General features: G+C 36.1%; 1 protein-coding gene across 1 annotated transcript; it reads left to right on the top strand.

Moving 5' to 3' along the window:
• Positions 1–19: 19 nt before the first annotated feature.
• On the top strand, positions 20–8,265 carry LOC117336221 (isochorismatase domain-containing protein 2-like). The gene is made up of 4 exons (XM_033896679.1): positions 20–240; positions 2,256–2,366; positions 5,496–5,628; positions 7,150–8,265. Exons 1-4 carry the CDS (start codon positions 51–53, stop codon positions 7,331–7,333), a joined length of 618 nt encoding a protein of 205 aa, XP_033752570.1. The 5' UTR covers positions 20–50; the 3' UTR covers positions 7,334–8,265.
• Positions 8,266–16,227: the final 7,962 nt, after the last annotated feature.

Here is a 16,227-nt window from a genome sequence, read left to right as displayed (position 1 = left end):
TGATTCTTGGTCACTAAAACGCTTATTTTGTTAGCAAGTAGGACGAAATCATGGCTAGTCTGGCAAGAAAACTAGGGAAGATAAACTATAAAAGCTCGGCGCTTTTCCTGTGTGACATGCAAGAGAAGTTCCGCGGAAACATTCAGTATTATCCCCAGATTCTTACAGTGGCCAACAAGATGCTCCAGGGAGCTCAGGCTTTGGACATGCCAGTAATAGTCACGGAACAATATCCAAAAGGTCAAAGTTCTGACACATTGTGTACCCCAGTTTATTTGTTATAAGGAGCAACATTCACTGTGACACCAAATTATGAAATTAGAAGCTGACTATGTAAATCTTAAAAAAGCACATGTTCTTATTTAAGACAACTTAAACCTAATATTTATCTTGTAAATGTCATGTGTTCATTTTAAACAAATTAGAGCAATGGAGGGTATTATCGTCAGGTTAAGTATGACTGCTTCATTACCAGTGAATACTGTTCATAAAAATAAAATAACTGTTGTAGGTTAAGCTTAGGCTAGTGTTGTGTTTACCCGAGTCTGACTCGTTGAGCGTTTGTCACTTATACGAGGGAACATACTTTATTTGTATTTCCGGCCGAACAGAGGCAGTTATCGTCAGGTGGAGGCAGTTATCGTCACCGTCAATATTTTCATGCGTTTTGAAATGTTTCTTGTTATAAACACACAAAAAATCATGTCTACGTTTAAAGAACATGCATTGATCAACAAAAAATGCATTTAAACCGTTAAACAAATATGCAACCGGGCAAATATCATTGTCGGAAATGTTTTGGGTTTCTGCACGTGCTGCCCGAGCTTTCAAGCACTTTGCAACAGTGAACATTACATTCAGCATCGATGTTATGTATGCTAAACAATATTACGATATCAATAAATATCAGATGAAACTTGGAAGACGGATCAAATACTGATCTTTTAAAATCAAATCTTAAATTTAGAACAAACAATTGGGTCTTCTAAAAGACTAGGTTATTTATTTCGATTATGCAAAACTGACGATAACTGCCTCCAGTGTACCAAATTGTGGCAGTTATCGTCAGGCCGATTTACGGCATCGAAGAAGCCCGGATGTGCATACAACGCGGGTCAACTTAGCAGACGCGGCGGAACTTCACATATATCACAAACATTCCAATGTTTGCTTCGAGATTTGGATATTAATAGGAGAAATATGATGCACTTACCTTATTAAGTGATGTAAGAACATCAGAAAATTATGACGTGAAGATTATTAAAATATTTAAACGTAAATATTATCTGTTTGGAAACTTTGTCTGAATGAAAATAAGGCCAGAAACGTTCTAAAAAATCACAAATTTGTTCAATGAAAACAACAGCAATTTGACTTCAACATTTAATGAAATATTCAAAACTTTTGTAAAAACTGACGATAACTACCGCCTGACGATAATACCCTCCATTGCTCTAGTTGATTTTGAAATAATCCCAAAAAAAGATAACAAATAATATTATTTGCTTGAAGGAGCACTAAATGACATTCAAAATGTGCATGCAATGTATAGGTACATATATATTGTGTAGAGTGGAACTTAATAGACATAATGTATTAGACAAAAGCCCCCCTGGACATTAGCCCCCCCCCCCCCCCCCCCCCCCCGGACATTGGCCCCTAGGATAAAAGCCCCTTCACACATATGTTTTTAGCAATGGTTATATTAGGTAGAATGGGCGTATATCCGGGGCAAGGGGGGGGGGGGTGTGCTAGGGGCTATAATGTCCGAGGGGGCTAATGTCCAGGGGGGGCTTTTGTCCTACACTCGTGATGCTGCCAGGATTTAACACATTATATTATTATCAGTTGATGATTTGAAACCTGTTGTGTAGGCTGAAAATCTGTAACTAATTAATATACATGTACTTAATATTAAGAGTGTGTGAATATCATGACCTAGAATAGGCTGATTGACTTGGTAATTCAATTGATTAGAAGTCTGTCAAGAGTCCTGGTCTGATTGTCACAGTTAACGTTATGTGACATTATTTGACATTTGGAACCCAACTTTTGTAAATATCCCCCAGGATGCCAGTGACATAGGATCTTGTGTTTATCTATTGGGGGAGAGGTTTATAATTACCTAAAGACTTGCCTCAATATTTTAGTATGATGTCTCTGCCAGAAACAACCCTACATCATCTGTTTTCAGGAGATGATAATTCATTTAACTGAAAGTTTCCTAAAGACACTTTTTTTTGTTGTTGTTACAGGTCTTGGCCCAACTGTGTCAGAACTCGATGTCAGTCAGTTGAAAGTTTACCCGAAGACACAGTTTTCAATGTTGATACCAGATGTTGTAGATCGACTATCAGCTATGAAGGGTAAATGGTCACAAGACATTGTGTTAACAGCTAAAACTGACCATGTCCACTGTATAATTGTAGACATTCAAATAATGTTTTACATCCAAAGCATGAGAAGTTTGAATATGGCATATACTGCAGAAGTAGTTGAATGATCACCAAGTGCAAAAAAATATACACATATATATACTTTATTTATCTTCAATAGCCTATCACTTAGTATTAAAGTTTAATAGTAAACCATTTTGAGCTTAATATTCAAAATTCTGCAAAATTGAAGAAAGAAGCTTATTTGTCATTAGGGGCTTATTTCCAGAAAAAATTCTTTTGAACACGGCTGAGAAACTTATATCATATCTAACAATGTATTTATGTATTCACAAATGTCATTGCTACAAAGAGCAGTAATAGGAAAATGACCACTAAGTATCATAACCGACAATAAGGTCATATTTAATAATGTATTTGGTAATAAGCCAACTTGTTAGAAATTGCAGTTCAGTACAAATACCAATAAGAGCTATTTCATTGTTTGGCAATGAGCCCATCCGTCTACTTTGGGTAAAAAGCCCTTTATTGTCCCCGATTAGACTTATTGCAGGTTAAGTAGAGTAGATTAGGTATACATACAGGTACAGGTGGAATATTTCTCTATTAGATCATGGTCATGGCTACCATTAAATGTGTTCATTGTCTGAAAAAAACAATATCAATGGCCTCTCTGGCAAGTTAGCCATTAATTATTACCGAAGGACCAAGGTGAGCTTATGCCATACCGTTGCGTCCATCGTCCGTCCGTCCGTCAACAATTGACTTCTTCTTCATAACCACACATCAGAATTTGACCAAATTTGGTCAGAAGTATCCCTTTGGGTAGGGGACTCAAAATTGTACAAATGATGGGGCTGACCTCCTGGGGGCCTCTGGGGCGGGGCCAAAAGGGGTAATTTTTGCGCTATTGATATAAACGACTTCTTCTCTGAAACCAAGCAATGGCTATCACTCATATTTGCCTGGTAGCATCACTATGGGGTGGGGATTCAAAATTGTACAAATGATGGGGCTGACCCCCAGGGGCCTGAGGGGCGGGGCCAAATGTGGGCAATTTGGCTATATTGATATAAACGACTTCTTCTCTGAAACCAAGCAATGGCTATCGCTCATATTTGCCTGGTAGCATCATTATGGGGTGGGGATTTAAAATTGTACAAATGATGGGGCTGACCCCCCAGGGGCCAGAGGGGTGGGGCCGAATGTGGTCAATTTGGCTATATTGATATAAACGACTTCTTCTCTGAAATTGAGCAATGCCTGTCACTCATATTTGCCTTGTAGCATCACTATGGGGTTGGGATTCAAAATTGTACAAATGATGGGACTGACCCCCTGGGGGCCTGAGGGGCAGGGCCAAAAGGGGTCATTTTTGCGCTATTGATATAATCAACTTCTTCTCTGAAACCTAGCAATAGCTATCACTCATATTTGCCTGGTGGCATCACTATGGGGTTGGGATTCAAAATTGTACAAATGATGGGGCTGACCCCCTGGGGGCCTGAGGGGCGGGGCCAAATGTGTTCAATTGGGCTATATTGATATAAATGACATCTTCTCTGAAACTGAGCAATGGATATTGCTCATATTTGCCTGGTACCATCACTATTGTGTGGGGATTCAAATTTGTACAAATGATTGGACTGACCCCCCAGGGGCCTGATGGGCGGGGCCAAATGTGGTCAATTGGCTATATTGATATAAACGACTTCTTCTCTGAAACCAAGCAATGGATATTGCTCATATTTGCCTGGTAGCATCACTATTGGGTGGGGATTCAAAATTGTACAAATGGTGAGGCTGACCCCACGGGGGCCTGAGGGGCAGGGCCAAGAGAGATCAATTTGGCTAAATTGATATGAACAACTTCTCTTCTGAAACCAAGCAATAGATATTGCTCATATTTGACTGAGCATACCTTTGGGGTCGGGATTCAAACTTGTACAAATAGTGGGGCCGACCTCCCTTGGGGCTGAGAGGCGGGGCCAAAAGGGGTCATTTTGGCAGATTTGACATAAACAACTTTTTCTCTGAAACTAAGCAATGGATATCTCTAATATTTGACTGGTAGCATTCCCTTGGGTTAAGGATTCAAAATTGAACAAATGACGGGGCCAACCCCCTTGGGGCTGAGGGGCGGGGCCAAAAGGGGTCAATTTGGTTAAATTGATACAAACAACTTCTCTGAAACTAATCAATGGATATCACTCACATTTGTATGGTAGCATGGTCATGGGGTGGGGATTCAAAATTGTACAAATTTTAGGGTTGACCCCACCAGGGGGCTGAGGGGTGGGGCCAAAAGGGGTCAATTTGGCTAAATTGATATGAACAACTTCTTCTCTGAAACAGCCCATATTTGACAGGTAGCATTCTTTTGAGTAAGGATTCAAAATTTGATAAAGGAAGGAACTGAACCCTCGGATGCAGAGGGCGTGGTCAGAAGGGGTCAATTGGTTTAAACAACTTCTTTTCTGAAACTAAGCAATGGATATAACTCACATTTGTGTGGAAGCATCCCTAAGGGGTTGCACCAAAAGTCATTTTTTGGCATAAAAACCTAACGTACCCATATAAAATACCTATGATATATTGACATAGCAATACCAGCGACAAATATACTTAATCATCATTCTTGTTTCATATATCATGAAATCCAGGTGAGCGATACAGGCCCTCTGGGCCTCTTGTATATATTTAGCACATACATTGTGCCTAATAACTAACAAGAAGAATATTTCATTTTAGAATGCATTGGTCATGTCTGATTGTGCTATTTTATTGGATCTGGAAATGAGAAAATTGAATGATGTACCCTAAAAACAAGAATATTTTTAGGCATAAATATGTATATATGGTAAAAATGTATGATATATTTATAACATAGTAACACATTTTCAAAATGTATGATATATATATATATTACCAGTTACTAATTTTAAGTATACATAACTTATAAGTAAATTTTAACTTTATAACAGGATCCTGGAACACCATCATGAACGTTTTGTTTCAAATAAGATGTATTTATTCAGTGTCATAGGTGGGTTGTTGTAGTCCCTCATGTTTTAATTTAACATTTTTTATTTACTGTAGAGACAAAGTCTGTCATTATTTGCGGTATTGAGACCCAAATCTGCGTCCAGAACACTGTTCTCGATCTCCTAGAGAAAAATTATGACGTCCATTTGATTGCTGATGCTTGCTCCTCAAGAACTATGGTTGACAGGTGAGACAATAGAAACTGTACAAATCAACAATTCATAACATCAAATGAATGACCTTGACTATTTGTTCCCTTGAAAATTATGATATGTGGTATTTTAATGCCTTCTATATTGTTTATTTACCATTCTACCCTTGTGACTTGGAAAGCAGGTCAAGGTCATTCATTTAAACAAATGTGATAGCTGATATGCCATATTTCATTACTGTTGCAGATCAGCCTCTTGGGTTTTTTCAGATGGATTTGTATATACCAGAATGTTACACATTTTATTTACTGTGACCTTGATATTTGTTAAGGTCATTCTTTTAAACACAGTTATATTCTTCATCTCTTCAGCATGATACAGGTCTCGCAGTTTGCAGCAGTGTGGCATGGTATTTTGAAGCATGGTGAAATGAACCGGGGTCAAAAAACCATAATGGTAAAGTGAACCGCGGTTCATTTCATCATAATTGTGAATTCACTTTTTTTCACCAAATCTTTTTTAAATTACATTGTTTAATTCCTCTAAACACATTTGACACACAACCAATGTCTGGGGGCAGGAAATTTAGGGAGGGCTGGGCGCTTCACTTTACCATGGCTATGGTGAAGCGGCCAGCCCTCCCTAAATTTCCTGCCCCTCAAACTTTTTTTGTGTTTTATTGCGTTTAGAGGAATGAAACGAGGTAATCCAAAAAAAGATTTGGTGAAAAAAAAGTGAATAAGTAAGAAAATAGTGAAATGCTTCACTTCACCATAATTGTAAAGTGAACCACGGCTCACTTACCATGGGCTTCATATTACCATACTACACCAGTATTTCATAAATGGTTCTTTAAATTATCATGAAATGATAGTGATTCTTTATTCAAATTAGCCTACTAGAATATTCAAATTGAATGTTTACAAGTAAATCAATTTTTAATACACACTTTACAGATTTTGTTTATAGATGATGTTTATGTTACAGAGGATGAAGGATTTGCTATAGATTTCAATGTTTGGTTCTGATGTTACAGGATGTTTGCGTTCCAGAGGATGAAGGATTTCCTATAGATTTCAATGTTTGGTTCTGATGTTACAGGATGTTTGCGTTCCAGAGAATGAAGGATTTCCTATAGATTTCAATATTTGGTTCTGATGTTACAGGATGTTTGCGTTCCAGAGGATGAAGGATTTGCTATAGATTTCAATATTTGGTTCTGATGTTACAGGATGTTTGCGTTCCAGAGGATGAAGGATTTGCTATAGATTTCAATATTTGGTTCTGATGTTACAGGATGTTTGCGTTCCAGAGGATGAATGATTTGCTATAGATTTCAATATTTGGTTCTGATGTTACAGGATGTTTGCGTTCCAGAGGATGAAGGATTTGCTATAGATTTCAATGTTTGGTTCTGATGTTACAGGATGTTTGCGTTCCAGAGGATGAAGGATTTGCTACAGATTTCAATGTTTGGTTCTGATGTTACAGGATGTTTGCGTTCCAGAGGATGAAGGATTTGCTATAGATTTCAATGTTTGGTTCTGATGTTACAGGATGTTTGCGTTCCAGAGGATGAAGGAGGCTGGAGCATTCCTGACTACGAGTGAAAGTATGCTTTTTTCTCTGTGTAATGATGCAGCACATCCAAACTTCAAACCGATACAGAAGCTGATCTGGGATTCGGCACCAGACAGTGGCCTCCTCAGCACATCTATCAAGGGCGAGACAGCAGTCTAAGGGCAGTTGGGTAGGGGAGACATGTGACAGATGACATTCTAGGGATATTGGGGAAAGTCAAACAAGTGACTTATTTTATCAGAATTTTTAAATGGTAATGGTAAATATATCTAGTCTATGATAAAGTGCTAAAAATTAAACTGGATAAACTCTGGATCTTGAACTCAATAATAACAGTGATGTGATTGATGTTAAATGATTATTCTCAGATAAATATGTTGTGATTTTAATCAATAATCTGAGATTTAAAATCAACAGAATCACTGTAAAATTTTAAATGACTTTAATTAATACAATTTTTAATCAGCCTGATGTTGTTAATTAAGGTCTCCCTATGATTTGGGAAAAAAAAGGTTAATCATACATAATCTTATGATGTTGAGCAAGATGGATGCTGTCAGTGATGGCCTTTGAAATCATGTTCAGGTGTTTGACATACAAAACTATCAGAATTGTGGCTATAGCCTTGTTCCGTGTTCATGATCATATTGAGAACCAGATTCAGGCTATGCGGAAATTTTGCAAACATGTATTATTAGTGACTTCAGAGATACAAATTAATTATTCTACTGATTATAAATCGTTGCAATTACCAATATGTTTTTGGTAACATTGTAACATCATATCTAGATTTACTGTAGAAATGAACAGTGACTTGGCACAACGGTCCATATATAATATATATATTTGATGTATCATATGTGAACCATTGGTTGGAAATATATGACAGGTCCCTGTGGTCTTGAATAGCTAGTGACAATGTATGCTACAAATATAAATGTTGCATTTAAAATGATGTTATTTAGCAAGGACTGGATTTTAATTTATCTATTGCAGTGTGTTTACATAATTATATATATGTAAAAATTTAACATTTTTGTATGATTTGTTTACTATTTTTGAAATCATAAATAAATAATCAGTTTATAAAATGTTTACATGTTGTTTTTTTAAGATAATAACTCACAAGTATAGATGATGTCTCCATATTTTATACATATTTCTGCTTCAATGTGTTTCAGCTATGTCCTTGCAGAAATGTTTGTAAGAGAGATTTAAAAATCGCTATAACATATATACACACAATATGTACGTACCCTGCAAATTTACAATGGTTAAAGCCATCATGCATTAATTAACGCCTTTTAATTACAGGTCAAACTTTATGAAATATTAGTGATACACTTTGATAAAGTTTTTAGGGTCATGCAAGATCACTTTTATTTTTGGCTGGGCATATCCATTGACTTTTAAATCACTTCTGAAATGGAACAAAAATTAAAAAAAAAAAAAAAAAAATTCCTCATGAACCCCATCGATCAATTCTATTCACCATACTTACAAAATATCAATGTATCTGTTGCAATTTCTATGTGTCAATGTAACACTCGGGTTAAGTTCAGGTTTAAGGGACGGACACATCGCGGGAACATCACTGACGTATCAGTAATCTAGATTCATTGAATTTGATTTCAATCTACGCTTAAAAAATGAATCATAGTCCAATTATCGGCACGTTTAAAATATACCATGAAAACTCATTGGGACAAAATTTGATATATTTATTTCAGATCTGGCGATTTGATCAATTATGTGAATTACCTAAAATTAACTGGATCCTCGATATTGAAAGCACGCGTATTCCGCTTACATGAAATGTGATTCAATATTCGTCTTGCTGAATCAACTTTCTCCGAATGAAAGAAAACTTCATTAAGCTATAAAGTCTTTCGATTCTGGTAAGAAGTTAGAATGGTCTTTTGTGACGTCAGCATGACCCTTGAAAATGTAAATTTTATCACTCACAATTGCAAAACATGCTGTACATCCTACTGGACAAAAAGGCGGGTATAGGTCAAGGGTCCATATTACGTCCCGTCTTTTTCTTGTTTTTTTCATCAATGATACTGTGTATAGCATTGAAAGTCTCGTCTTTTAGCTTTTCGCCAGACGTCATATCATGGGCAACAAGTATTAATCATTACCATTCTCTTTATTTCCTCCATAGAGAAATATTTTATCAACAATAAATTCAGTGGCCAAAATAAAATAAAACAAAAACAAAAAAAAAACGTTACCCTAAAACTTATTTTGGTATAAACCCTTTACGCATTGAATTCATATTCATATTGAATTAGAAACATAAACAAAAAAAAACAATTAAGGAGCTTGCATATTTAACATAATTCCTTCCTCGTTTGGAATATTGAAGGCCCATTTAGGATCCATGACAAACACACCTCAGCCATAATGATCCTAGAGATGAATCAAAGAAAGTGATAGACTCAAACTTAGTCAGCTCAAAACTCGAACACCGAATCGGCGCTAATGATGTAATCCCATCTTCTTGCAGCATGGCGGGCAAAACAAAATTCAGATTCCACACAGCTCCAGAAATTAGTACTCGAACTGAAGTCCGTCCAAAGAACATTCAGAATCTGGAACAGCCTGCCGTCACACTCCAATTCTGAAATATTAACATTTTTTTTTATCTTCAAAAAATAATTTTAAACAATATCTTCCAATCTCTCTGAATAATTTTTAAAATATGAGACTCGTTATGCCGGGCTATCGGCGTTTAGTTTGTGGCACTGCATTAAACTCGCCTGAAAATCACACATTGTGTTAAATTTGGGGCAGGCAAGCGTAAGAAGGAATTTTTAAAACTCATCAAAATTTAGACACGTGAGCATAATTTGAAGAAAAAAAATGAAAGTGAGTTAATAAGTTCATAGTTATAATTATTTTTTGTGATTATTGGACCTTTAAACAATCTGCCAATGTCTCTATCAACCACCAGGGGATTACATATATACAGACGGAGCTGCCATTTTGGCGCTAAATACACGCGACATTTATTGTATTGAACTGCCACGAAATCAGTTACAGCCGAGTCGACCGGTGCATTAAGCTATCATTACTTTTTTTTCTTTTGTATCAAAGTCAAACTAATTTGTGAGAGAGTATTGGGTGAATTATGTATGAGTGTCTAATCATATTTTACAACCAAATGGCTCAGAGAGGCGCACGTCCGTGCCAGTGTACTAAAAATTTGAACTTCGTTACTTGGGGGTGAACCGAATACATACAAAGTCCATGTGTTTAGAATCAAAATAAATAAAAGTAAACAAAAAAAACAAAAAAACAAAAAAACAAAACCCCCCCAAAAAAACAAAAAAAAAAACAAAAAACAAAAAAAAAACAAAAAAAAACAAAAAAAAAAACAACAAAAAATGGGGAAGAAGGAAGTTTCAAACATGCGGATTGAAATTCATCGTCATATACCCACGGTTGATTGCACTACAGTGAGTTATACGCTTAGCGTATAGTGTAGTGCAATTAACTTCCGTCGGTATGTTATATATATCCGACGAAGATTGAATTTCAGCATCTGGAAAACCAAAATCTGAAATGCAAAATGTGAGCTTTCTTATCAACACTAGTTATATGAAATATTGAATACAGAAATTTTGAAATATCAATAAAAACCTGAAAACATATACCGAGTATCATTGTACACAAATTATTCCATTTATCGTCAGAATTCGTTAAATTAACGGCAATTAAAATTAGAAAATTGAGCAGGGTTTAGTTGTAAGGTTAAATACTGAACTAGTTTAATTTGCATACACGTTCAGCATAATCGAGCCGTTTTCTATTAATTGAATAACAAGAGATTTTGAGACTTGGCTAAATGAAAAATGATATTTCTCCGCAAATTTCATGCCTGGTTATTCTGACCCATGCTGTTATTGCAGGCCCGATCGTATTGGTGGTGGTATATCTGTATATATTAAAGATTATATATCTGCGAAATGAAGGCATGACCTAGAGCTGCCAACCATAGAATGTATATGGATAGAAATAGTTCTTGGTTCAGAGAAATGTATATGTGGCACGTTCTATAGGCCTCCAAAGTATCCTGTTATCACATGAAAAGGTTTATTTATTGATAATATAATTACATGTGATTTCAATGCTAACATACTAGTTAAAAACCAGTCTTCTCAACTATACGTGATAATATTGCCATATCGCAATAACTTGTATCCGCAACAAAAATATTACTGTTAAATCTAGCGAACCTCCGTGGATTTTTAATGAAAATCAAAGACTAATTAGGAAACGGAAATGTGCACACAAAAGAGCCAAACGTACACTTATCAGTGATCATTGGGCTAAATTCCTTCAAATTCGTAATAAATGCATTAACACTATCAAACATGCAAAAGTCGCATATAGTAACAATCTCTGTTGTACACTCAAGAAACCATCCAATCTCGATGTGAAGAAGTGGTGGAAAACTGTATACTACTGAATTATACCACCACTTCTTCACAATGACACTGTAGTTTCAGATGATTTCGAAAAAGCTTCCCTGTTCAACTATTGTTTCTGTGCCCAATCAACTAATGATGATTCACTTCCAAAGATTGTTACCACACCCTTTCTTATATACAAATCACTGCCACCGACGTAAAAGACGCTTTATTAAATCTTTACTTTAAACAATTGAACTGAATTCGAGTTTTCCGAGTTTTTAGGTCACCTGAGACGAAGTCTCAAGTGACCTATTCTAATCGCCTTTTGTCCGTCGTCGTCCGTCGTCTGTCGTGCGTCCGTAAACTTTTTACATTTTCGACTTCTTCTCCAAAACCACTGAACAAAATTCAATGAAATTTATAGATGGAAGGGTCTTGTGGTACTTTACCAAAATTGTGAATTGTATGACCCTGGGGTCTCACGTTTGCCCCTGGGGAGGGGATAAACGTTACTATAGTTTATATAGAGAAATCACATTTTTGACTATTATTTATTGGATTTGTATTGGAATCTTTTCTTACCTGGTTAATATTATCAGTGTTGGATAACTGTTTGATAGTATGCATATGTTGGCCCTGACTGACCCCCAGGGGCTGATGGGCGGGGCCAAAAAGGGTCAAATTGACTAAAACTTATGGTGGAGTCAAACACTCTTTATAGATGAAAGGGTCTTGTGGTGCTTTACCAAAATTGTGAATTGCATGACCCTGGGGTCTCACGTTTGCCCCTGGGGAGGGGGTAAACTTTACTATAGTTTATATAGAGAAATCACATTTTGACTACTATTTATTGGATTTGTATTAGAATTTTTTCTTACCTGTTTAATATTATCAGTGTTGGATAACTGTTTGATAGTATGCATATGTTGGCCCTGACTGACCCCCAGGGGCTGATGGGCGGGGCTAAAAAGGGTCAAATTGACTGAAATTTCAAAATCTTATTCTCAATACCTATATACATGTAAGATAGAATCAAAAACTTTTCATAGAAGGAATGGTTTTATGGTGTTTTACTTAAATTGTGAATTTCATGACCATGGGGTTTCACATTTGCCCCTGGGGAGAGGGTAAACTTTGCGATAGTTTATTTAGGGAATTCATATTTTTGATAATCATTTGTTTTATGTCTATTGATATTCATTTTAACTTTCTTAAAATTATCAGCAAGGGATGACAGCTTAATATGCATATGTTGGCCCTGACTGACCCCCAGGGGTTGATGGGCGGGGCTAAAAAGGGTCAATCAAATTAACTGAAATATTTCAAATCTCATGTGACCGTTAAGGCCTGTTGGGCCTCTTGTTATTTACTGGGATAAAGAGATAATTCGGCCGGGACTGACAGAGTACTTCGAGTTAAGCGGGGTATTCGAGTTTTACGAGTTTAGGTTAACGAAGTTCCACTGTATTTTATTGCCAAATAGAGACAAAGGATTAGGCTGAAGTTTTTTTTTTACTTATAGACGCCCTGGCCTCTCCTATCAGAAATTTGGACTGTTTATTATCGACTCACCTAGGATTAGTGCAGTCGATTTGAATTTTGACATTAGTAATATTCATGAATGGTCAGCGAATTGGTTGGTTACTGAGGTAAGTTCACATAGGCATCTCGGTTTGATTTTATCCAACAATGTCGGTTGGACCGACCGTATTAACTGGATCAAATCTAAGGCTTCACCAAAATTTAATATTTTACGCAGATTCAAATTCACTTTAGATCGCACTTCCATTCAAACTCAGTATTTTACTCTTATACGACCTATTTTTTAATATGGAAACATCATCTGGGATAATCTTACAAAAATTCAGTCGGACATGTTACATTTAGAAGATCTCCAATTAGAAGCAGCGCGTATTGTTACTACCGGAACTAAACTCACCAGTAGAGTAAAACTTTATCTTGAAACAGGCTGGCTTCCCCTAGAGCAAAGACGTAAACAGTGAACACCACAAAATTATTCATTTCCATATAATGGCTCACGGTCTCCTTCCTCAGTATCTTCAAGAAATTCTTCCTCAGCGTAATAATAGCATCCATGATCACAATACTCGTGTTGGTAATAACTTCCGCCCTCCTCCTTGTCGCACAAGTCTTTACATGAAATCTATTCTGCCGTCTGTAATTTCTTTGTGGAATTCTTAGATACAATAAAAAGTGATTTAAAAAAAAAATCTTTTCATCTCTCCTCTTTTCTCTCTTTCCGAATTTTTCATCTATACAAGGATTACATTAATCCCATATAGATCTATCCTAGCTCCCGCTTGCTGCCGTTGCTAAATGTATCATAAATAGGAGACGGATTAATATACATTTAATATTTGTTTCCGAATCCTATTCAAATTATGATTGTATAATTGTGTAGTGTATATGTATGAAATGAATGAATAAACTAAGTTTATATTAAGAGTTTATTCAGGGAAGATCGCAGAGTTAAGAGCCTATTAAAATAATTATATTAGATATATACGTAGAGAGACGTTATCCGGCAATTATCAAATAAAATGAAATATAGTCTACTTTTATACAAGACCGAAAAAATAAATCAGAAACCTTCAGGATTAGCAAGGTTTAGACAAACTCCTAAGCGATGAGATATGCGTTTTTAATCATTATAAAACTGCTTCACATACGTACATGTGTCCGTGCTTTTTTTCACTGTTTTTGTCCCCACAGGAACGTATATATAATGTACGTCCATGGATGTTTTATTCATTCAAGTAAATTAAAGTGTTAAATTTTTAAACAAATATTGACAAGCTTAAATTGACTTTTCCTTGAGTCAATAACTTTGTAACAGTCAGATGCTTATATATAATTTCAAAAGTATCCATGACTAATGCATTTATGGTAGAGCCTTAATTGGCACTTTAAAACATTTGCTTAATTACATGTACCTTTCAAGTATGTTTAAGGTCACAATTTTCAATAAATCATTGGAGGAAGGAAAACTACAATCCAACTGGAAAGAGGCAAATATTACCCCAATTTTCAAAAAAGGCTGTAAGAAAGACCCTTTAAAGTATAGGCCGGCCAGCTTGACGAGCATTGTATGTAAGGTTATGGAATCAATCCTATAGGGACAGCATCATGGACTACCTGGAGTAAAATAAGCTATAAACAACAGCCAATATGGATTCCGAAAGGGTAGAACGACAACACTACAGCTCCTGGAGGTCCTGGATGATATCACTAAAAAAATACATGACGGCAACATGATGGACAAGATTTAACTAGACTTTCAAAAATATTTCAACACAGTCCCCCATTAAAGACTATAAAAATCCAAAACATCGGAATTGAAAATAAAGTATCAACCATCAACACCCCCCCCCCCCCCCCCCCCCCCCCCGGATCCGTTAGTGTAGGTAGCGGGTACTAAAAGCAGACCTCTGGATATCTTGACAGAACCGGTAGAAAAGGACAAGGTTGATGAACGTTTTGCTATGATATCGTCACTGGTGACCAAGACAGATATGGACAAGATGATGGACAGAAAGTTGGAAAGACTAAGGGATAAAGTCAGGGAGGACAATCGTGTTTTGGTTAAACAACTAGAAGGAAGAATTTTCGATCTGGAGAAAGAAAACGATATCCTGAAGACCAAGGTGGAAAACTTAGTTAATCATTTGAGAGATTCTGAGAAATTCAACGCCTCGCTGGATTATAAATTGAATGATCTGGAACAGCAGGGGCGAAAGAACTCCATCCGCATTGTAGGGCTAGACGACAGCAACGAACGGGAATCGGTGGAAGAATGTGTGGGGAAAATTGTGACATTTGTGAGCTTACCAGATGGGATAGTCGAAGCACCAACCATAAACACTTTTAAATCCAGGTTGAATACTTTTTGGAAAAGACTTGAAATCAAATTCAACCCCGATTGTTACAACTGAGAGCACGAATCAACATTGCAAGGTTTCATGGATAACAGATATAGAGTAGAAGTATTCTCTGGTTAGAACAATGTATATTTAACCATGGAAGTATTTTAACGGAGTAACCTAAATGAAGTATATGATTATTGTGGATATAGGCTACAACGCGCAACCCACAACATCTTCGAGTATGTATAGAAGAATCACAGGTGCCTGACTCGTTTTTATAAAAAAATAACATATAGAGTACATATAAATGAGAATTATATGTACTCTATATGTTATTATTTTATAAAAACGAGTCAGGCACCTGTGGAAGAATAAAGGTGGTCTAGAAGCGCATAGCTTATACAGACCGAAGATCAGGTAAATCAGGTAAAAAAAAAACATGGTCGCTATTTGTATGAAAGGGCTTTATATAAGTTGTATAACTTGTGCCCAATCCCTTTGTAAAGTTCAGTTACAAATAAAAATATGTTTAAATCAATTGTATGAAGTTTTGAAATAAAGCGCATTATTATTTATGACAAGATGTAAATGCTCTCGTCTCAGTCGCCATTTTTAATTAAAAAAAAAAAAAAACATAATTTAAAAAAAAAAAAAAACACACACACACCAAACATCACGTCCACAAGTACCTGCAAAAAAAAAACAAAAAAAAAAACATCCTGGTACATACAACTAATATGCAATGTAT

This window comes from Pecten maximus, chromosome 10, assembly GCF_902652985.1.
Source record: "Pecten maximus chromosome 10, xPecMax1.1, whole genome shotgun sequence".
NCBI lineage: Eukaryota > Metazoa > Mollusca > Bivalvia > Pectinida > Pectinidae > Pecten > Pecten maximus.
Note: the sequence above shows the minus strand (reverse complement) of the source record. Positions and strands in the feature narration are given on the sequence as shown.